This window comes from Motacilla alba, chromosome Z (assembly GCF_015832195.1).
Source record: "Motacilla alba alba isolate MOTALB_02 chromosome Z, Motacilla_alba_V1.0_pri, whole genome shotgun sequence".
Classification (NCBI taxonomy): Eukaryota; Metazoa; Chordata; class Aves; order Passeriformes; family Motacillidae; genus Motacilla; species Motacilla alba.
This window is the reverse complement of record NC_052046.1, coordinates 56,492,206-56,515,862: the sequence shown is the minus strand read 5'-3', so window position 1 is coordinate 56,515,862 and position 23,657 is coordinate 56,492,206. Positions and strand designations below refer to the sequence as shown.

Below are 23,657 nucleotides of genomic sequence, written 5' to 3'. Positions count from 1 at the left end.
GAAATTATTTTGCGGGTTAAGTTATTAGCTAAGGTTTATATGCTGCACAAAAACAGTTGTTACCTCTGTTTGTCAGAGCATTAATTACATGAGAGCTGTTAAGAATTGCTCATAATGAGCAATTTTTCATGCATCACTGCCTAATTTCCCTGCTGGGACAATGCTTCATTTCCAGAACATTACTTGGGTGAGCGCCTGCAAATTAAAAAACTACTCATACATATGCTTAAATTTTCTCTGAGATACATAGCATATATCTGATACTTACAAACAAATGACCTTGAAAGACACAAGCATATAGAAAACGTACTTTTAATATGTATACTTCAATGTGTATGTACAGACCACACTAAAAAGCCCAGGAAATTGATGGAAATTTCACATAATGGGCTGCAGTTAGACTAAATGTACATTATGAACTCTATTTCCGTTTTAACTGAATTTCTTAGATTCTGAAGAGTACTTGTGAAAATGTGGCTTCATATCTATTAATGTATAGGTTTTGTCTTTATTTGCTAAAATAATGAAATATAGTTATTCTGTCCCAAATTTCTGCTTTACGCTCTACACACAAAGGTAAATAAATATCTCTATTTATGTTTATGCTTTTGCCTTGTATAAACTTGATACCTGTTGGGCCATGAGTTCAATTCAGGGACAAGACATGTATCACTTTTACCTAGATATAGCTTACATATGCAGCAATCAGTATGTAGACATGGTGGGGAGCACATCTGAGCGCTCTCAACTCTAACTGCATAATTTAAACATGCAGCTGAAGAGCAGCAAGCTCATACTTGCACTGGCAGCTGGATTGGGTGTTTGCACTCTACAAGGAAATGAAAATAAAATTGACAAAAATTCTGATACAAAACTTTTGTATGCTGATCTCAACTAACTATTTCTAATGCTAAAAATCAAAAAACAAAAAAAAAGCCATTTTGAGTCTTTGGCCATTCCAGTACTGGGTAGCCCACTTTGTACTGCTATAGTGAGAGGAAACTTTCACCGGTTACAATTGATGGAGGCTGGTTGTCCACTGGAAGTACAGTGATGTTAAGGTCATAGACAGGAAATGGATCATCGCGTGAAACTGGAGGAGAAGGAGGTCCATCATAACAGCAGTCTTTCACATCTAGGCCAGCCTCACCATCAGAGACAATCAAGGTTAAGATCTCAAAGCAAGGAGTCAGGCCAATCTCACCACCTGGGAAAAAATATTTAGAAGAAATTATTTACCGAAACTGCATGAAGACTAATTTTTATCCTGCAAAGACAGTCTTTAATATCAAGTCAGAAGAAAAAGAAAGCAGCAGCAAAATTACTGGAATTCTTAATTCTGACTCGTGGGGTGCTGCTTGATTAGAGTTTTGGTTTGTTGTTGATAATTAATTTTAACCAGCTCACTTCTATGATATAAAAGAGGGTGTAGAAAAGAGTCTTAGTATTGTAATAATAATTATAATTTATAATTGTAATGTTATGATATTATCTTGCATTGTAATAAAACAGCTAATAGTCCTCAAGTTTCTTTGTGCACTAATGTATGTACAAAATTTACACTGTGTCGGAAAAGTATTTTTTCTGCACTCCTTCTCAAGGAATCTTAGCAAAATCTTTCTTTTATTTATGTGTTCCTCTATGACAAATGGTAATATCCATGCTCTTTCAAAAGAAAACTTTTTTAATACAGCAAGTAATGCATGTATTCTTATATGCTTCTTATCCTTACAAAATGGACTATAACAAGGGCTGTACTTTATTGCTGTACTTTATTACTGTACTGTATATTATGCCTATATGCAATCACATTTAAAATGTGGGTTGATACAGGACTGGGAACTGCCACCCCTTGCAAGAAGCATCTGTGGGCTCAGAGTATTCCAGCTGTCAGCACTTCTGGCAGCCTGTGTCTTGCATTGCTGCAAGAAATCATTAATAAGCAGCCTGAAAAGGAAAGGGACTCCCAGACTTCTCGTGATACCTACTGACAGCATATTTAATGTTAGAAATTTGGAAATGAAAACCACAAATGCTACACCCTTGAAAGTAAAACTTCATTGTCCCTGTAAAATATTGTCATTGAAATACAGTTTGTGATATCTTTAGAATGCAGAAGAAAAGTTTGTTGTTGGTGGCCACAATTAAGTACTTCCTTTTCAAATACCAGCTGTTCATTTTAGACAGTGCCAAGCTTGAAAATATCACATCTATTCTCCATGCTAACAGAGAATTACAGAATAATTAAACATGAAACCAGAATGTTTTGGGGGCAAAAAACCTGCTAAAGCTGTTATTCAGAGATGTAGAAAGAGAACCTCTTTAATCCCAATGAAAGGATAAATTTAAGAAGGGAGTTAACCAGCCCTTGATTCTGCCAGTAATTTAAAAAAATACTAACAATAAAACCACAAAATAAAGCCTTTTAAACATTTTGTTTCTCATTAAGAAAGTCAGAACTTCCTTTATCTTGTGGGATGGAAACACTATGAGCTGTCCAAAGTAGATAGCTTTCTAGATTGGAGAGGCAAGAAAGAAGTAAAAATGGGGTTTTTTACTGTCATAAAACACATCAAAATACTCTAGTTTGTACTTAATAATAATTTTGTCAAAAAAGCCCAAGATATTTTGTCAGCAATAGCAAAAGAGTTCCTCCTGGGTTATGATGCTTGCATATACTTGTTCGAATACAATTTTCACTTCAAGCAGGGACTTGGAGAACATATTAAAACATTTGGTAGTTGTCTATCAGACAACTCTTTTTTAAAGCCAGGTTGGTTTTTTTTTTTCCCTAGTCACAACACATGGTTTCTAAGAAGATCCTACTGGAATTCTGCAGAGGCAGGAATTCAGGTTAAGATATTTTTTACTAATGCTTGTCTGACCGCCTTTTATTCTAATCTGTCCTTATCTCACTTACTAGTGTGCTTGTAGGTGACTGAACCAGCAATGACATCAGCTTGGGAGAAACGATCCACGGCAATGCCAGCTTTCCTCACTATCCCGTGGTGGGGCTTGCGGGCCAGCATGAACATCAGTTCCATGTCATCGCTGTCCAGATCTGTGGCGTAAATGTACTCTGAGGAGAGGACTACTTCTTCACCCTCCAGGCAGTGGAGCACAGGAACAAGGCCTGTTTGCATAACAGGTAGTTCATCATTCACAGGCAACACCTAATCAGAAAAATAATTTAAGATTTTCTTACTGTCCATTTCAGTGGAAGCCAGTTGTTTCAGTACACTTCTTTGCAGCTCAAACTAACAGTTCAATGCCACTGTCAGAGTACACTGAGCTTTCTCTATGAGCAAAAAGAAACCATCTGAATTAAGAATAAAAGACCTAAGTAAACCAAACTAGATAATTATAGTTTAAGTACAAAGTCTAAGTCTAAGCTCCTCTTAAATTTGCCGCATAAACCTGAAACAAAGGGTTGAAATGGAAGCCTAACAATCCATTATCTTCCAGTCTCCAAGGTAATGCAAGGACTTTCATAAGTCAAGCTTTGAACCATTTGCCTCCACACAGACAATTGCTCTCAGAAACACGCAACACACTGACCTTGACCTGCAGGATGAACTCTACAAAATGGATGCCATCTGTGGCTGCAAAGAAAACATCATCAGTGAGAGTCTCAGAGCCATCATGACGATATCTGTGGAAAAAATATTGAAGAGCTACACAAATTTTTCGCAGATAAAAAGAATCCATGCTTTCTGGTCATGCCTTACAATGCGTATCCCTCCCAGTATAAAAAGCTGCTTCCTGTGTAAGGGTGTACACCTAGCACTGCTGATTCTGAATCAGAGTTTCTCCAAAGGGCTTTTGGGGTCTCCTACAAGAAAAGAACTCCCAAAGTAAACCATTTATCACTCAGGAAAAATGTTTCCCTAAGGATTTGTCATCTATGTCCTGGCTCCTTGTGAGGTGTTTACTAAACATGTATTTCAGGACTGTGGTGAGTGCCTGCTTTCTAAAAGATGGAAATGGAGACAGGGAGCTCTAACCTGCATGCATGCATTTGTCTTCTTCTTGCCACAAATCAAGAAGCAAATTTTTCTTCTCTACATTAATTAGTATTAACAAAAGTTTTCTTGTAAATGAACCAAGCTTAGTAAACACACAACTTTCTTAAAAGAATAAAGCTGGCACCAGTGTCTTCTTCACAGGAACTGCATGGCTGAATACAGAATTTGTCTCCTCACCTGCATGGAGCAGCGCTTTTACGGAGAAATCTATTTACAGGAGGCATGCTGTCTCCTATTTCCTGGCCACTCAACAGCTCATTTCATGGTGATTTTGCAATCCCAAGGTTCAGCCAGTAATCTTGTCCTGGAGCAGCTCTGCCAGAGCTATGGTGAATATTGCTATGGTGAGCCCTGCACCACTTCAGGCTTTAGCTCATTCAACTGAGAGCCTCAGCTACCACAAAAGACAGCCACCACTCTTCTAACCTGACTGCCAGGGTACGCAGGTCCTCACATGAAAGCCTGTCACCTCCATTCATGGGAATGTTATTCAGCTCCACTATCCCATGCTGCGGCTGCCTCTGCAGGAGCAGGAAGAGATGCTCTCGTTTCGTGTCTGAATCAGAGATGAGAATATGTCCCTCTGTAATAGGGGTCATGCCACCCTCTTGCACTCTCAAATGCGTTGCAAAAACCTGCCGGGAGGAGAAATGCTGAGCTTTCTGTGCTGCTGCACCTCTAAACACACATAACCAAACAGGGTCATTCCCATTTGCTGTGTTATAGGGATGTGTGACACAATAAAAAGAATATACCAAAGGATATCTCTTTTCTGCTGTGTTACAAAAAGCTAAGGAAATTAGCAACAGTGGGCTATAACATGTCCATTCTAGTTCTCATCCCATTTCTGGAGGCTTCTGACCTCCTAAGGCAATAAGGAACACAAAATATAGGGATGCAGTTTTGCTAACCAAGATGCAGCATATATGTTTTTGTACAGATAAATAGATGCTAAAGGTAGTCCTCAGCTTAGCATGAGAAATGACATTGCACACTCACCAGACTTGCCAGGTACGTCTATCCCCATGCAAGCTGTGTGCAAGACTCTGAAACCCTGATCCCATAGAAAATTCATTTTTTATCTCAGTAAAATCAGAACATTTCTCTGCATTTTGTTTCTACCCAAAGCAATTTCCAAGTCCTTGCTTCCACTTTCCTACCCTACACACCACCCTACCTCTGGGGCTTGATTGTCCACAGGAAGAATTGTAATATTGAAGCAGATCCCATACAAAGTGCCTCCATGCTGATTGCTGACAGAAAAAATAAACTGGACTTGCTGAGGTTCAGGTCCGATGTCCTGCAGAGGTGGCATGTAAGCAACTTTCATATAGTTCACAGCATGCTACAAAAAGAGAAGAATGGTGCATGTATGAGGAGATGATGGGGGTATTCATAATCCATGACATTAGGGATCTTTATCATCCCCTGTTTAGGTGCTATCCAGCCATCGAAATAAATTTTAGAAATTTTGTATGTACACTTTAGCTACTAGCCATACCTTGATTAAATGCATCTTTAGGTACAAATTAGGTGAGTACAGGTTCAAGTACTCAAAACTCTAGCTAAAAATATAGATATGGTTTAGAAATTATGGCAGAGGTGATGGCCTAAACTTCTTTATGGATCCCTTTCAAAATGCTGGTCCAAGGACCTTTTCTAACTGTGACTTTAAAATAAACAATTCATAAAAGCTAACATCTCCTATAGCAGCTGAATTTGCCCTCATTAGTATGAATAGAAACTGCATGCCCTGTGTTTCATGGTGAGGACAGGCCAGTGATAGGAACATCAAAATCTTGCATCCAGATACGTGTATTAGGCACACGGTTTAGGTTCTGTAGGGTCAGAGCTTTCATTGTGGTTCGGCAATGATCATTATGCAGCTTTAACCATACAGCAGGATATAGAACAGGACACTTTAGTAATACTCATTTGTCAAACTACAAAAGCATAAAAACTGAATTACAAAATCCTGAAAAAGTCTGTTGCAGCCTGTTCTATCCTGTACTACTGGTATCTACTGGTGGAGACACTGTGATGAAGCAAGAAACTGTTCAAGATCTCATTTCCACATTTTGCATACTTTTTCATTCCTCTTTCATCATGTGAATCCAAATTCAGCCTACCCAAGCAACTGTAGCCCCTGCTGGTTTTAGGACATTTGTGTTTACATATTGCAAAACTGAAACATGATAGAAATTTGTTTTAAAATCTGGTATTGGAATAGCAGAGTTTTGAGCTTCTTAAGCAGAGCTTGTGATAGTACTACTTCTCAGTTTTCACTTCTTGTTTTCCTGTCAAATAAAAGCTCTATACTTGTAACTTTTGAAAATTGTTCAGAACACATTATGGTATCTGGTAACGTAACAAACCTGAGTAAATGACCGCAGTGCAAGAGCAGTAGGATCCTTGACCAGTTTGGGGATGGTGTCCACCATAAACAGCTTCCCAGCATCTGAGGAGCTACACAAAAATATGTGTGTCACATCCTGGCTAGCAATACCGAAGAACAAGAAAAATAGCCACCTAGCTCAATCTTGGATTTCAAATTAGCTTCACACTTCCAACTGCATTGAAAGGAAAAGCATTTTCCTTTTTTCCATCCTTGTTATCCATTTTAACATTACCACAGAAAACTGACCAAAAGAAATACTTTTCAGGATGTTCATGAAAATTATCTCATAAGCAAGCTCTGGAATTACTGCGAGTGTGTCTCTACACACCCCAGATACTATTTACACCACTTGCAAGTCTAGTCCATCACAGTATTATTATTACTTGCACACCTGCATTTAAGTGGAAAAATTAATTCTTTCTAGTTTCATGTATCTTATAAACTCTGAAATTAACCCATTTCCAGCAATCCACCTTTTCAACAGCAGTAACCGGCAAACTGGATAACCATGTGGCTATTTGACTGATAAGGAAAACAGCCTTCTCCCCTAGCTACACAATGATCCTTTGCTGCTTGAGGTCAAAATTGAAAATGCCAGTCTTCAGCTTAAACCATGCAATTTCTGGATTTAAAACTTTTAGTAAATTGTTGCTGATGTTCTATTGAGATTACAGCACCAGTGATGTAAACTGCTATTGCACCCATTCATTCCATACCTCCCTTGCTCCCACAGTGTGTTTTGCCTGTTTTCTGCTCCACATCTTCCTAGTCCCCAATTGAGAGTGTCTGATACATATTCTTGAAAAAGCTGGAGCATCTCCTGGTCTCAGTCTGGGGCAGGCACAGGTCAGCCCTATTCTAACAGTTAGAAGAGGTGCTGTCACTTGCCCTTAAGGCTGAGGATCCCAAAAGTCAGTGAAAAATTCATATCAAACAAAAGAAAATAAAGTATTTCACAAGATTTACTCCTTCTTATTTCTTGTTCAACTATGAATTACCTATTTTTTTATTACTCTGTGTATTACTCTCTTGCTTCAGGCTCTAGCTTCAGGCTCTAGCTTACCCTTAATCATCAACAGGAGAGTTGCATCCAACTATTGTCACCTGCACTTTCAACAAACAGAGGAAGAACTTGATGCACAAGTATGTTACTGCCACTGAGGCTGCTGCTCTTACATGGATTATTCCCCTGTCCCATCTGAAAGGTAAGTCAGGTTGCACCTACCCATGGGTGCAAGAGAAAAATGGGGAAGTGGTTATGGTGTATGTAAGCTCCCTGTCTTGCTCTTCCACATCTATGAAGTGGAGATGCATCTTAGTTAGGTGAGATATCTCAGTCTCCTTAACAACCAGGTGACGGGTCACTCCTGGAGCTTCTCTGGGTAGCTGATCATCCACAGGGATAATGTGAACTGTCATCACCTGCAATTGGGAGACAGTAGAATCATCAGCCATTGCTCTCAGTAAGAGAGTGTCCCAAGTAGCTGTTTACCAGCAAGCACACAGAAGTGGATCACTGGACTGAGAGATACAAGGATGTGGCTGTCATGCCATATCATCAACACATGATTAATGGAGGTATATAACAGTTAAAGGCAAACCTTTTGAATCTTAGATGTTTCCCTTTAAATGTGAAGTTAAATTCAGTGTCTTGGGTTCTTGCATGAAAAAAATAGTCTATTCTCAGTTGACTTCAGGAGGGTTGTTTAATTTGTTTGTGCTGTCCCTAAATTGTCAACATTTTGTTTTATAGCATAGGAAGAAGTCTTCAATAAACTTGACTCTATTCAGCTAGGGAGAGAATTACCGCATTGAAAGCAAGAACAAGAAATAGTCTTAAAGAACACTGTTTGTGGTAACGACTGTCATCAGAAAAAAATCAACACCAGCTTTATTTGAAAGCCTGTCAGAACATGTAAGATATCAGCCATTTGAAGAAAAAATTCAGGAGACTGCAAAGATGCTTCCATTCCATACCTGTGGTTCTGAGAGATTTGGAGGGTCATGGCTATCACATAGCACAAACTCAATGGAATCTTCAAATACTTCTCCTCCCAAATGATGATAATAAATTATTCCATTAAATAGATCCCTCTGAAGAAAACTGTTGACAGAATACCCTGTTGAAATGAAGAAGTCGTCTTCTACTGAACACTCCATGATTTTAATACTACTTTAAAGTTATGCATTAGCTGTCGAAGTAACTGGGGAAGTGTAATGTCCTATTTTCACCCTAACTGGAGCAAGTCCTTCGAAATGTTCTTTCATTGTCTTCCATATTCTCTGAAGATCACCATCAGTGATCTTTTCTGTGTCACTTAAAGATCATTCAAAAAATGAAGCTAACAGGCTGAGAGCCCTGTTCAAAAGTCAGAAGAGAATTTGCAGGACAAGCAGCCTCTACAGCCTTGCACAGGAATTTCTGGGTTGTTACATGGAATAAGAGTTTTCTCATCATTTAGCATAATTAAGATCTTGTCTTAGTTCTGAGTTTGTCACTGAGCCTTGCATGTAAACTAACTCCTGATTAGCCCAATACTTTTTCCAGAGTAAAGAACTGCAGGAAAATTGACTCAAAATGGAAAAATTACAGGATAAATGGTGTACACAGAGACAGTGTAGAGACCAACATTAATTAGTGATGGGGCTTTACGCTACAATGAAGTAAGTCCAAATTTGCCATTATTTGTCCTGAGCCAAATAAGGTGTCTGACTGTAACATTTACTGTATTTTTAAAAGGAGGGGACAACGAAAAGTGTACTTTCCTGGATGTGCTTCATTACCTATCGAGTTTGGTCCTGGTTTCTTCAAGACTTCTCCAGCTTGTGATGGCTTGGTAATATTGAATAGTATGTAGTCATCGCTGGAATCCATGTCTGAAGCATGAAGCATGGAGCGCTGAATCAGGATTGTCTGACCCTCATGAACTTCAATGACCACATTGCTGATCAGAAATGGAGGGCTATCATCTTTAGGGAGGATATTTATTGGAAACTTGTGGCGAATACTGTGGGAGCCATCAAAAATTCTAAATACCACAAAGTCCTTAGTAGAGTCACTGTCATCATGATGGTAGTGGACAACTCCAGCCTGAATGTCAGAGACAGTGAACATGAATCCTTTCCCTCCTGTCAAAAGAGTGGAAGAAAACACATCAAAAATGTGTGGTTCAGCCCAGAGAAGTATCTTTCCACTAACATGAAGATTATTGAGTGGGAGAGATGACCAACATGTTGCTAACTAGAAAAATCAAATGTAACTTCACCTACCAAAAAAAAGTTTGTAGAAGTTGGAATAGCTAATAAGAATGTAAAATTTGTAACTGTGACAGCAGAGAAAATCCTTCAAATGTCACTAAAGGTAACTGGAGACATCAAGGATTTTTAGCAGTGATTTTTTCCACTTTAATTTCAAACTCTGCTTTCTTATCAGAGCATTTTACAGGCATTTTAAGCATCAAAGAATATATCAAAAATATATTAAAGATCAGGATTTCATTTCAAGTAAAATATAATGATGTAGGGATTTTGGTATATTAAGATTATGGTCTGTAATAAGACAGTTTTATACCTCTGCTTCACTAGAAATTTTATGCATACAGACAAATATTCAGGCAAGCTAAAGGATTCAAGAACTGCGAGTGGTGCTAAAAGGTATGATCTCCCCAGGGCCACCAAGAAAAGAAGCCAAGCATTCCTCTAAGGTTTTACAAAATGAAAGATAATTGCCAATTGTCTTTGTCAAAACAAAAGAAATTGTGGTGATGTTTTCCTTGGCATGAGGAGAGACAAAAGAGAATAAGGCGCAGTCGCTGGGGATAAAATACCCACCTTTGGTTGGTGCATGGTAGCCTGAGAAACCCTCAAACACAGTATACACAGGCAGGACTACCACCAGGAGATGGGCCCTGACTGGCTGCACAGTCTCCCCAACACTGTCTCTGGGGCTGAACCCATCTAGCACAACTGACAACGCACAGTTCCTGTCTGTAGCTTTGCAGGAGGATGATCTTGCAGACACTGGACTACTTGTCAGGAGTTTCCTGGAGTTAAGTTTACTTTTGAATAGTTTCTATGTTTGCTATATTCAAAACACCACCTTTGTTTTTCTTTAAATAGTTTTTTTATGTCTTTAGGTTATTCATTATACAAGAACACATTCAACTATCAAAAAAACTCAGCATGCTAGTGGCAACATGTTCCCACCCTGCCAAGAGCAGAGTGATTTCCATTACATAACCTTTTTCCCAAGCGCTGTGGTGACTGATATGCTGGAGAGCAAAACTAGTGTTATTGGTAATACAGAAGGCTAATGAGTTAAAAGTCTAATTTAATTTCCAGTTTTTGAAATAAACCTTAAAGCTGCCAGTAACAACTATATCCAAATGTTGTCTGTATGTGCCAACAAAACAAAATCACTTGGCATTCCTTAACATCTGCAAGCAAAAATGTAAAAACTTAAAATGTGTTGACTGTGTTTCTCCCAGATCATGTTTCTCAATGAAAGAATAGCTGATTTCTTTAAAACTTTGCCTCTGGAGTGTAAACATACATTAGGAAAGTAAAGATTTAAATACTGAATTTTTTGAACATTCCTGTTTTAATACGGTGCCTAGCATGGTTGTAGCAGGGGAAGGTGGTCAGCAGAGGGAGCAGAGCTGTTGTTTTATCATAGAGGAGATTTTTCCAGTCTCTGCAGTTGAAATTACCTACCTCTGACTGACAGCTGCCCATGCTGTAAGCCATCAACTGTGACCAAGCGAACATTTTGGATGTCATCATTGTCTACAATTTGGAAGTGCTGCCATGTGATGGGTCGGGATTGCCCCTCTAGGAGATTGAGGCCTGCAAAAAGCAGAGAGTTATGTCACTGTCAGCATCTAAAGCTTCTAAAGGTGTTTCTAACCAGAAAAAAAAAAAAACAGAATATTTAATTCTATCTGCACATCTACATGTGAAAGGCATTCCAGTGGGAGTTTAGATATTAGGAAAAATTTATACACTGAAAGAGTAGTTTAGCTTTGCAACAAGCTCCCCAGGGCAGTAGTGGAGTCACCATCACTGGAAGTGTTCAAAAAGCAACTAGATATGCACTTTATGATATAGTTAGTGGGCATGGTGATACTCAGATGAAGATAAATGTGGAGGTTCTTTTCCACCTTAATACTTCTATAATGCTATGATTCTAAGGCTACCTAAAAGTCTGATAACAGCTTCTGACATACTTTATTTTTTTCATTGTCTTTAAGGAATCTTTTTCAGACAAATAACCAATTCTGATGTTGCAGAATGCACCCAGTGCAGGTAGCTTCACATGCAAGTAGCACATTGTGTCCTGGGTGGGGGGAAATATCTGGACCCCCAGGCAAAGAACCATCAATGGGCATGGACCTTTGTCTAAAAGAGGGCATGGGTGTGTCTGGTCACCCAGAGACTGCAACAAGAACAAATATCACCACTGGAACCAGTACACACAGATTGTGGGGATATAAAATCCAGGGATTCCTTTGTTCGGGGTCCCTCCCTGTAGACACCCAGTTTTAGCTAATTTTGTGCTGCTGCACCACAGTTAAATTACATAAAGGAAGCAGACAGCAAGGATTCTGATATGGGAAACCCAGACTGAGCCAGTAACAGCAAATTGTCTGTTTGTGAGTGTGTGATAAGTGTAGGAAGTCAAGCAGGACATCCATCAGGTCACTGGAGCCACCTGCTGTGAATGGCTTCAGGCCCAGCAGTGAAAGTCTTGGGTAGTACATTTGTGGCTCATAGAGAGGGGTATCTGAAAGGTAAGGCAGGAAATTTCCTTGACATCTGGTTTCTAATTATCTGATAATCTAATGAGGCACATTTCTAGACATTTGCACTGACAGGACCATTGCACTTGAAATCTCAGAATGTCTGAAACTGGGCATTTAGATTCTTCCGTGAGTCTGCAGTTAGAAACATATGTTGATCTTCCTGACAGAAGTCTGTACTCCTTCTTAATTACATAGTCATTTCAGGTGAGGTTTCTCTGGAAGAGGTGGGACACCTTCTTCTCAGCTCCTTTCCTTTTCTACCATAGGAAAACTTTCCCCGGTGTTAACTTCTAGACATGTTTGATCTGAAATATTTTACTTTTGATGATTAAATATCAATGCACTCTAGATGAGAGACTCTGTTCCCTTTCCAGTGTAGGCATTATAAATCTGTTTGAATTAGACCTAACCCTGTAAGGTTTCCAGGCTTTAAGTGCTGGTGGTGTATCATGCCCTTTTTCTTAATTGTTAATTATTGCAAACTTCCACTTCAAACAACACCAACAAGCCTTGGTTGTTGTTTCCCACATGCTACCCCACTCTTCCTATTGCATCATATATTTGCCCTTAATATTCATACTTTTTTATGTACAGTTCAATCATCAAGAAAATGCTGTCTAAATAAATCACAGTTTTCCTGTAACTCAATTTTTTCTTTATTTTTCATTCCAGTTAAGATATTAGATATTTTTCAAGTTGTTGTAGCATGTTCCGTCCAAAATGGATATAGGGGAAAATAGATTTCTGCTCCTTCAGTTTAATGATCCACAGACTCTAGGTGTAAATCTGATTTTTAGAGCTTGGTCAAATATGTGTGTCAAAATGGTATTAATTCTGAAGCAAAATTAACTTAGCATAAGAGATCTCACCTGTATTCCACGAAACCCGAGGGGCATTTGTATCTGTTGTTCTGATAGAAAGATGCACAGTGATTGGTAAACTCCTTTCAAAGTAGAAGTCGTGCACCTCAAATTCCACCTGTTGTGAAAACAGATAAACTGCTTATTGAAAACTGGAAACCAAATGTACTCCAAAACACATACAGTGCATTCTGTTCTGAGAGATCTTACAGGCATCTGATAATATGTTAATAAACAAAACTTGATTTAGCTTCTAAAAAGAGCTGTGAAAGTTGTGCACAAAACTGAGCCTTCTGTGCTCTTTGCAGTGAATTCTGTGAAACTTAGTTTGCAGTGTGTGTAATTTTCATTTTATTTGAGGTACAGTTAAATCATCAATTAACATAGAGCTTTTTTAAACTAGTAGTAATAAAAAGTGGAGGAAACATTTCCTGCTCTTTTAAGATGTGTAGGACCAGAAATAGATATGAAAGAAAATATATGCCCTAGTACAGAAAAAATAAAATTTAAAAAAAAATCATACTCGAGTTTTCAGACTCCAGAACTGTCAAATTCTTGAACCTGACATCAGACAATGCTGAAAGCAGAACAGAGATGAGGCACTTAAGGGGCAGATGTTTTGGTAGGATGTCTGGTCCTCACTTTAAGGAAACAGGGAAATGAGATTCCTGTGACAGCCAAGGAAAAGTTTGACAAGTCTTGTCAGCATCAATTGCCAGTTACAGTTGCTGTTGCTCTGCTTTTCAGGCAACCCTTTACTCAACTTACCTTGCTCTGATTTCCTGTTTATTCAGTTTTATTGCTTTAGTACCAACCATTTTGCTTTGATTGGATAATTCTTTAAGTAACTTATCAGACAGTTATTTCATAACTTACTCAAGGACCTTCAGACATAAGCCTGAGCTCATTCATCATTTGCATCATGCTCTCTGTGTCAGTGACATGCTTTTACTACTCCCAGCAGGAACTGTTGGGAGCCCCTTTTTGTTATCCCTGAACCACCATTATCACAGCAGGTAGGCTGTAAGGCCAAAGAGCAATCCTGGCCTTTAACTGGTCTATCTTTCATGGCTTTAAATATGTCACCTCTGCACAGGTCACAGGGATCAGTAACATCATGCAGGGATAAACGCTGTGTGGAAAAGGCACCACTGATCTTTCCAAAGCCTCTTGGGTAGATGTACAAGGACTGTTATTTCGCTATTCCTCTTACTAAAAAAAAATCCTGTTTAGGTATTTCTCAGTCAAAGGGAATAAAAGTTTTCAGTACAAAGAAATTCTTGTGGAGTGAGCAATAAACATCTATTCTGTGTTAGTTAAGATGTGTCATAGAAGAAAGTGGTAAAAGGTTTTGCCTCTGCTCCTGTATTGCACATAGTTTTAAAAGCTTTTTCCCTGAAAAATATCCATTACATACAATTACATTTATTTCCATTTTACTTAATCTTGAGAAGGTGAAAACCAGCAAATGTTCACACGTCCCACTGTTACCTCATAATTCCTCCTCTCTGTGTGGCTGTTATTTGGAGGCTGATAAGCAATGAGCATGTCACTGAGATCCTTCCACGTGAAGGAGCCAATAGGTTTTGTGTGGTCAGAGAGGTGAGTGATAAAGCCCTGTGGAGGTGGCTTGGTAATATTGAATATAAGCAGGGACTTTGGAGTTTCATTGTCTTCAGCATCAATGGTTGTGGTTGTAATAGGGGTTAAAATAAATTGATCTACTTCCAGGATGAACTTTGCCATGGGAGCAGCTTTGGGTATTTGGTTGGGAACCGCACCTCTAATCTGAACAGGGAGCCATGCATACTCCGTCTACAACAGGAAAAAAAATGACACAACTGAAAAGGCAAAGTAAAGTGAAAAAATAAACCAAATTTCTTCTAGCTTCACATAGCAAATCAGGGTACATGTTAAAGCAATAATTATTTTGAAAAGAAAAATTGAAATATTTTAATTAGAAAATGCCTTGAGTAAATATTGAGACATCATGAATATGACTTTCAGGTTCACTAGTCCTATTTCTGTCCTTAATTTGGGGCTGAAACGACTTACTTAATTTGATGTGAGTTTAATGAATAACTTTATCTGACAGAAACATGCACCAGCTATTAATTATTATTAACTGAATATGTTCACAGACCTCTTAACTTATAATTACTGTGTATGCTGAAGTCAGTGCAGATCATGCTGTATAAAAGTTGTGGAATTATGCCAGAATTAATTTTTCTCTCAGGATAAACTACTTACATCTGACAGTAATCAATCAGAGGTGTTTCTCTGTAGCCATAATGGTCTAATCATAGAGGCATGGAGATAATGCCTTTCATTAGCTTAGCTGGCAAATTTCTAAGAACTGAAAAAATTTAAAGGCTCCCTATCTCTCTTCAAATGTGACAAGGAGCAAAAAAAAATATTAAAAAAGGAAACAACAATGACAAAACCACAGGATGACAATCAGACATTATAAACTTGAATAAAAACCTACCTTGTGCAGAGTTTTGCTTCTGCTGTCTGTGAGATCCAACCTCACAGGAATATAATCAGTGTCAGGTGAAGGGGGGTCAAGGTGTCGATACTGAATTCCCATCCTCAGAAATTCTTCACAGCTCATCTGTTTTTTGTTAATGTCTCCTAGTCCCAGTGTACAGCTCCTGTTTCGGCACCGTTGGTCCATGCTGTGCTCTGTAACCCAAAAGCAATAGTGAAAGTTACCAGAGCAGAAACCACCATGGAGAACCTGCCCATGTAGCTAAAGTAACCCTGAGAGAGACAGTGTGATGAGAAGTAGGGCTCCTTTCCTTAATTTCTCTGACAGGATTTTGTTTTCATCTGTCTTCCAACTCCATCCTACCTTGGTGTTTTGGTTAGGTGCTGCCTCCAGCAGCTGTGCTGTTTCTACTGAGTCTTGGCACACACAAAGCTGTCACATTGGTCCACACATCTATGGGCCAGAAACAGAATCCAGTCAAGGAATTATTGACCCAGATCTGTGATCTGCATGGTGCCTCACAAAAACTTCTTGTCCCTTTCATGCCCACAATAGCTCAAGCTGTTCATTAAACTTCACACAACCCACTGTTACACAGCACGTCTGAAACAACCCACTGCTCCAGACTTAATCTGCTGTGTCCCTTTGAAGGTGCTAATGCAAACAACAAAAGCACATCATACTAGTGCCAGGAAAGAAGCTCCATGGCTGATCTCCACGAAACTGCCCTTGCTGCGCTTTCGTGGCGATAAGCTGGCCGTGAGCAGGCAGGTGAGTTTCTGAAGAGATTATGGAAATGGTGCAATCCAGGTTTATCTTCCTGTCATAATCGAAGGTGAGGACGTTCTTGTCAATCATCCCAGACAGACCGTAGTATTCAGGGACCACCAAAGCATGGGAGCGCATTTTTATGATGTTACAGTCTGGCTCAAGTAACTGTACATGAAGGGTGAATATTTCTACAAACGTTTCAGTTTCTGTAAACCTACAAGTGACAGAATAAAATTAGTTATGGTTCATGCCATCTTCTGTTGCTGTGCTTTTTGGGCACTGTCCTCATCTGTGAAATGGAATTATTTGGACTGATTTCTCCCTAGTGGGCTCAAGACTTGAATCACCATAACCTAGATCCCGCTGCCCAAATTCCCCTAATTAAAGGGTGTGTGTGTGAAGAGGTTACTCTCTGTGTGTGTATGAGTGTCTGTCCCTATCAGCAGGACAGCAGAGAACATGCAGTACTCTGAAAGCGCTATTGCCACTTTCCACAGCACAATGAAAAATCACTGGTTTTGTGTAATAAGCCAGCAATAGATAATACATGTTAAATGAGCATACCTGCAATACATGGTGAGAAATGTTTCTGTAAACAGATGGTCACTTCTTGACTAATGATGCAGCTACTGGATCTAAGTAGTTACAACATGTACAGCAGAACATGCTGTAACTGTAAAAAATGTACTGCTTGTTCTTCCTAAGGTCAGCTGGGCACCTGGTAACAGTGGAGTGTGATCTGCTGCTGCTGCTTACCTGTACAGCCTAAGCATGACCATGTCTTCATCTAAAATCGGACATCCATTGTGGGTATATTTGACTTCATTAGGAAGGAAGTGACAGTCGAAAACCTATGAAGGAGAAAGAATAGACTGGCACTACACTGCCAAAGATGTTAACTTCACAGCTACTGTTCCACTTCTCTCTGAGTGCCTGGAATACATCAGACTAGCAAGATGTTCAATATATAGTTCATTTCTGTATTCACCTGTACTGTAATCTCCCAGTGAGAGTCAGCTCCACTTAAGTCAGCCTGTGCTCCTAAATTAGAAGGGCAAAGGTCATATGTGATTGTTTCAGGCTGCCAAGTGCCTCCCCAGTACAACAAATAGTTTGACCTCACCTTCTTTACCACTGCAGTCTGTGGAGTTAAGGGTGTAGATACATCCAGCAGTACATACAACTGCAGTGGTGCTGAAAAGCCAGCAGTTCCAGCATTTTACTTTGAGATTTATTGACTTTTAATGTTGCTCATGACAATAGCTTGATTATACAGTAAATCTTGCTCTATGTCCACTATACCAAAAAGTACAACCCAGTGAAATTTCTGTTAGAAAAGAGTTGTGCCCAGTTTTTGTGATACTGATTTTGTACCAGTAGCTCTTTTCTATATCTGACATCATCTCTGTGCCGTACAAACATCCAGCCCCAAAATCAATGTAATCCACAGCGCAAAAGCAAGCAGATACCTATGTTTTTCTACCAGCTTATTCAAAATAGACTAATATTTACAACATACCTGATACAGGCAAAATTTGTGAGTCTGTCTGGCCATGGTTTAACCATCTAAGGCAGACACTTCTTTCAGGCAGATTGATTTATTTAATGGTTGGTTGGCTTGTGAAAACAAGGCAATGAGGAAACATGCCTGACACAAATAGAAAAAAATTGCTTTGACATACCTATTCTTTGGAAAAGGAATTTGGATTCTGAGGAATACAATTTCCATGTTCTCAAATACTTGCAATTGGCAAGACTGGCAATTTATAATTGCCATGCAGTATTGTTTCTTTACTGAATCACTAGCTGAAAGCTCCTAGCATTGATAGACTCTGTTAACCTTGTGATAAAACGGAATCCCTACACATGGATTCCTCCCTATCCATGGAGGATAGAAGATGCTCATGTTTCCTATCTACAGAGAGAAAAGTCATATTCTAGCCAGCAAGAAACCAACTGCATTTCTTAAACATTTCACTGTGAATCTAAACGTAGTTTTCATTGCATTTTTGGGGGCAGTATTCCCAAATGGTTATATGGACTTCCACAGACTAAAGTGAAATCTGTTCAACACTCACTAACAGACATAATAAGGCCATAACTAATAGCAATTAATATATGTATATGGCTGACTGACTAGCCACTCTTTTTTTCAAAAAAGATGTAATTTCTTAATGACAGTAATTTTTTAGAATATGACAAAAGAATCACAAAAATGATTCTTTGTGCCAATTCATGCAAATGCCTTGAATGAATTGTCTTCATTTCCCTAACCACTTTAGATGATTGTGAAATGGCTGAGGGACTTTAGTAAGGTTCTAAAATTTTGACTGAAAGTGTAGCTCATAGAGAAAATCTTTGGATGCTCTGACTTTCAGTGTAAAATTTATGTAATAATTTCATTCTAAATTAATTGTTAATACATACTTAACTGAAGCACCTCATGACCACCTCGTAGATTTACATTAAAGGATTTAAGAATTGTTGAACTTTGTTTCTTTCTAACCATTACACAGAAAATAACTTACATCCTTCTATAATGGAAGGATAGTTAGAGTTTCTCAGCTTTCATTATCAGTGAAAAGGTATACTTCCGCTGAAGTCATTCTCAGGTGCTCAAGCAATGTGATAATTTTTCTATATTCCAAGCGATTTTAAAATGTATTGCCTGCTTTTAACTTCCATCAAGAAGTACATTGTACACAGTCTTTCCTTTTTTTTAGTTGGTTTTTGGGTTTTGTTTTTTTTAATGATGAGGCAGTTGATTTTCAGACATATATTTGCATGGATTAACCTCTTGGAATAATCTGTGGTGTTGGTGTTATGGAAAGTATGGTTGGTTTTATTTGTTGGGACTGCTTAGACAGGAAGGACAAGAATAATATGTGGAAAACAAAATTATTCTCATATGATGAAAGTTTTGACTATGTTGTGGCTCTTCTGTTGTGCATTATTTTCAAATTCTGATATGTGCTCTGCTTTTTTTCAAACAATACCAAAAATATCTTTTTCTTACTTAATGTCCTTTATTTCTTAGTACAAACTAATATAAAGGAACATGATATTTAAGAAATAAAATGGATAGTCTTATATGAGAGTCTACAAAAATGGAAAATAAAATTAAGAAGTAATGTGGGATGCTATCTGGAAGGAAAAAGTAAGTATATTATATACAAAACCCACTTGTATTGTAGTTTCAGAAGCTTCATGTTGTACACTGAAAGTAAGATTCTTCAGTGACATAAATCAGTGTAGAGCCCTCAAAGTCAATAGGATTTTGGTTACATAAGGGTGTTGTGGGGAACAAGGCCAAAGGGATTATGGAAGTCCAGATGAAGTCATTGCTGATGGAGTCACTGATGCCCACTGATGGAGTCACTTGCCCACTGATGTAATCACTTCATCACAGAAAACCAACGGGTTGGTCAGGCAGGACCTGCCCTTGGTGAAGCCATGCTGGCTGTCTTGAATCACCTGCTTGTCCTCCATGTGCCTTAGCACAGCTTCTAGTAGGATCTGTTCCATTATTTTCTTAGGCACAGAGCAGAGGCTGACAGGTCGATAATTCCCAGGAAAGATCTACTCTTTTATAGGATGAGTACCGCAGCCATCCTCGCCTGACTGCCATGACTTTTCAAATATTGTGGAATGTGACTTCGCCGCTACATCAACCAGTTCCCTAAGGACTCTACGATGCATCTCACTGGGTCCAATATATCAAAGAATTAATGTCCTTATTTTTAAGACATCATTAGTTCCACATCTTAATTGGTAACAAGAGATTGGAAAATTTAGAACCTTTCTACAAAGGTTTGTTACCGCTGACTGACAGTCACTTTATATGTGTATTGAGACACAATCTGCTTTGCAAAAAGAAACATCTGGTTTATGTTTCCTGATATGTTTTCCTTTTGTATGAACGGGCAATTCTAATTGTCTATAAATTCACTGGGTAAGACAAAGGAAATCTAAATATTTTCCTAATTACTGTTGAGCTTTGGATTTTTCCACTTCAACTGCTTTTCAATTACAATTTATAATTAAATTGTCATACATTCTTAGAACATTACCCAAATTAATGGAAGTAAACCAGATCATACTAGAGACATTTTCTGGCTGCAGAATTTCCTGTAGAAAGATCATGAGTGGCACAATGAGATCTGGACTCTGGCACCTTTTTTCAGGAATGGTGAAAGCTCAGGCACCACTAGCAGGCACAGTCTTTGTCCAGCCTGGTGCCCTAGGGTCACCTGCCAGCAGAGCTCTTCCCTTTATATGTGTGCCTGCAGCTTCCACACTCAACTGCCTGGGCAGATATTCAGGGCCATGAAAGAACAGGTGCTTAACAGATGTGGGGAGGAGGATGTTGTCTGGAAAATAAGGTCCAGTGAATGCACATCTCCTAGGATCCCTTGAAAAGGGCCTCTCTATGTGCTTGAAGCATGTTGGGTTACACAGGACAAAGTTGCTATTTCAAAACACCTGGATCCCACTGCACATAGAAGCTGAGGCAGAAATTAAAAACAAAGTTACTCCTCAGCCAGACAGATTGCCTACCAAAGAGGTTTACCATAGGTTTCACATGTAAGTCCCCCTTTTCCTCCTATGCTTTAGGTTGTACATTATGAAAAAATTTATTTACTGAAAGGTTGGTCAAGCATTAAAGCAGGTTCCCCAAGGAAATGGTGGAATCACCATACTTGGAAACATTCAAAAATTATATATAGGTATGTCTTAAGGATATGGTTTGTAGTGCACCTAGCAGTGCTGGGGTAATGGTTGGACTCAATGTTCTTCGACGCCCTTCCAGTCTTAATGATTCTAGGTTTGTATGAGTCAAGGACCAACCTAGAGTAAGTGGGGAAGTAGAGGTGGGGTACTGTGGTCAGTGTCGCTGGGCTGGCAGAAAACAAACCCTGGGTAGTTTCTGCAGATGCACTACACTACTTAAGGCAGTCTCTATAGAAGATCACACATTGTCCTGTCCATCACCTCCTGTATTCCCTGGTATGCCTCTGCTCCTTAGCAGTGCTGATTCACCTGAAGTATTTGTCAGTGGTTTGCGATGAGCACGCCAGAAGTTTAGAAAAATCTATTGAGATTGGTGCTCCTTCACCTATCTTCACAGAAGCCATCAAAAACCCTGGAAAGGAGGTTAAAAACTATATTCATATACAAGCACACAAAAATGTATGCTGGCATGAACTAGAATTTTTCAAACACCAAAAGCTGCTTGGTTATGAACAATTAAAACCATTTATCTTCTATCTATAACATTACATCTTCATGACAACTGTGTTCAACTCCTTCCTGCTATAACTCAGGTGGGCAATTTGTAAAGCAGATGAGTAGCAGAATGGTAATATGAGAAATATATTTCATTATTCCTACAAGCTCAACATTTGAACAGAAAACAGGGGAGTTTTAATGTATTTGCCATCTGCTAACAATTTGGCTGTTGCAGAGCAGAACAAACAATACTGCACACAATGTGCTTATTGTATGTGATTATTTTTTCTTAATTGGTCCTTAAGTAGTGGCTCCGTGACTAAAATTCAAAATGCTGTAGTGGGCTATGCATTATTCGAGGGGCACTGGTTACCTTCATGGGAGAAAAATAAGCAGCTGAGAAACTGGAGGTTATCCCCTAACTGGAAGTTTTGAAATTCCCATTCTTCACTTGTGAAAGGAGACTCTGACTAGACTCACTTCTGTGCACTCATGCTACTGAGCTCAGCTTTTGGATTTCAGGCTTGCAGTTGTCTGCCAGCTGTCTACTTAAGCAAAAGGCTGAATCCCACACACCGTTCAGTTTCATGCCTTTTAGTCACTACCCAAAAGAAGAACAAAAATCAGTCAAGCAGCTCCTTTTAGTTTCTCCAAGACCTGCACACACTAACGTCAAGGCAGCAAAACAGAGCCCAAATACCTGTGGAGTGAGTTTCCCAACCCTCTGTGTTATTGGCTCATTGATCACTTCTACTTTGCAGACATCTTTCTCTCTGGGGATGGAAAAGTTGAGGTCTTCTTCTGACAGGAAGACAGACTGTCCCTTCATCACTTTCACCCCAGGGTTCACACTAATAAAGGAGGAGCACACAACTCTGAATGCGACAGGCAGCAGTAAAAACAGCCAGTCTTTCTCAAAGGGCTTCATATTATAAGAGGGTGCCAGCCTTTTTCACCAGTGGAAAAATTTCTTAACAAAAGGAATCTTCTTCCTCCACCAGCAGATTTTCATTATGTAATGAAGGCATTATTAGTCACTGATAAAAAATATATGACATGTTTTCTATTAATAGGCTCTCCTTGACTGAAGTTTGGGCAGTTATTGGGCAGATATATTCAAAATATCCTTAGGTTTTTATAAAATTCATTGGTTGGTCAAGCCTGACAAAATGATGAATGTGTTCTCAAGGTTTGTTAATCCTAAAAAAAAAAAAAAACAAGAGAAAGAAAATTGCTATAAGGTGTCAGGCAACTATAGGGATAAAAACAAAACAACACATACAAAATACTTCCACCATTTCTGACAAATGCAGTTCATTTCAATACCATTCAGTGCACACATGATCAGAAAATAGCAGACACCCCCAAAATCTGACAAAAATTCAACGGAAATAAAGAGGACAAGATAATATAGAAAATAAATTACACAAGTTTCTCATGCCCCTAATTACAGTGCATCTTCATCTTTCATGCTTATAACCTCATAAGAATTTTTTTTTCTGGCATTAAACAAGCACAAATGAAATCCTTTTAAAAGCCTAATTTCTACAATCCTCCAGAGTAACAGAAGTTACAGCATGAAGAATAGGAAGTGATATTGATTTAATTAAATTTGAGAAGATCATAAGAATTCCAAGACAGTAAATTGTCAACATTCCTTTAGTTTTTGTGAATTTTTAATGCTCTGACTAATTATTTGCCACAACCTTACAACCAACAGTGAAATTTCCTGAAAGTGAATTAAAAACTAAATCCTTGTATGTCTTTATTTTCTTTGTTGTTGTTAATAGGTAAGTGTTCAATCCACTGTTTCTGGCAGAATGACTTTATGAGCAGCCTGTAACTGAATGCACATATCCAACCAGATTTAAATTTCACTGAAAAACAACTGGCAGTTCAGAAGTTCTGTAAAATTATTCACTTCCAAAAGTTAAATAAGACAGATCCACTAACTTCATCACATTGAAGATAATGAGTCTCATATACATGTAAAGTTAGATATGTGTTGACTATGTAGTGTGGAATGCAAATTTTTACTCTAGTTTTTTAGGCATTTATCTGAAAGTCTTTCCATTTCGGTTT

The 23,657-nt window shown here is 38.7% G+C and overlaps 1 protein-coding gene across 9 annotated transcripts in view; it reads right to left on the bottom strand.

Moving 5' to 3' along the window:
- FREM1 (FRAS1 related extracellular matrix 1) overlaps window positions 1-23,657 on the bottom strand; it is a 63,067-nt gene that overhangs the window by 35,332 nt on the left and 4,078 nt on the right. For 4 of the 9 annotated variants that reach the window (XM_038124966.1, XM_038124968.1, XM_038124973.1 and 1 more), the window contains exons 2-17: window positions 22,276-22,775; window positions 17,103-17,197; window positions 16,259-16,560; window positions 15,573-15,769; window positions 14,576-14,899; window positions 13,094-13,202; window positions 11,137-11,268; window positions 9,208-9,552; window positions 8,401-8,543; window positions 7,649-7,845; window positions 6,401-6,491; window positions 5,203-5,370; window positions 4,452-4,660; window positions 3,559-3,652; window positions 2,921-3,173; window positions 1,010-1,207 (exon numbers count right to left, since the gene is read on the bottom strand). In XM_038124966.1, coding sequence (XP_037980894.1) covers window positions 1,010-1,207; window positions 2,921-3,173; window positions 3,559-3,652; window positions 4,452-4,660; window positions 5,203-5,370; window positions 6,401-6,491; window positions 7,649-7,845; window positions 8,401-8,543; window positions 9,208-9,552; window positions 11,137-11,268; window positions 13,094-13,202; window positions 14,576-14,899; window positions 15,573-15,769; window positions 16,259-16,560; window positions 17,103-17,197; window positions 22,276-22,503 — 3,085 coding nt within the window. In that variant the 5' untranslated portion in view covers window positions 22,504-22,775. The other 5 variants (XM_038124969.1, XM_038124970.1, XM_038124971.1 and 2 more) reach the window with 5 other exon arrangements.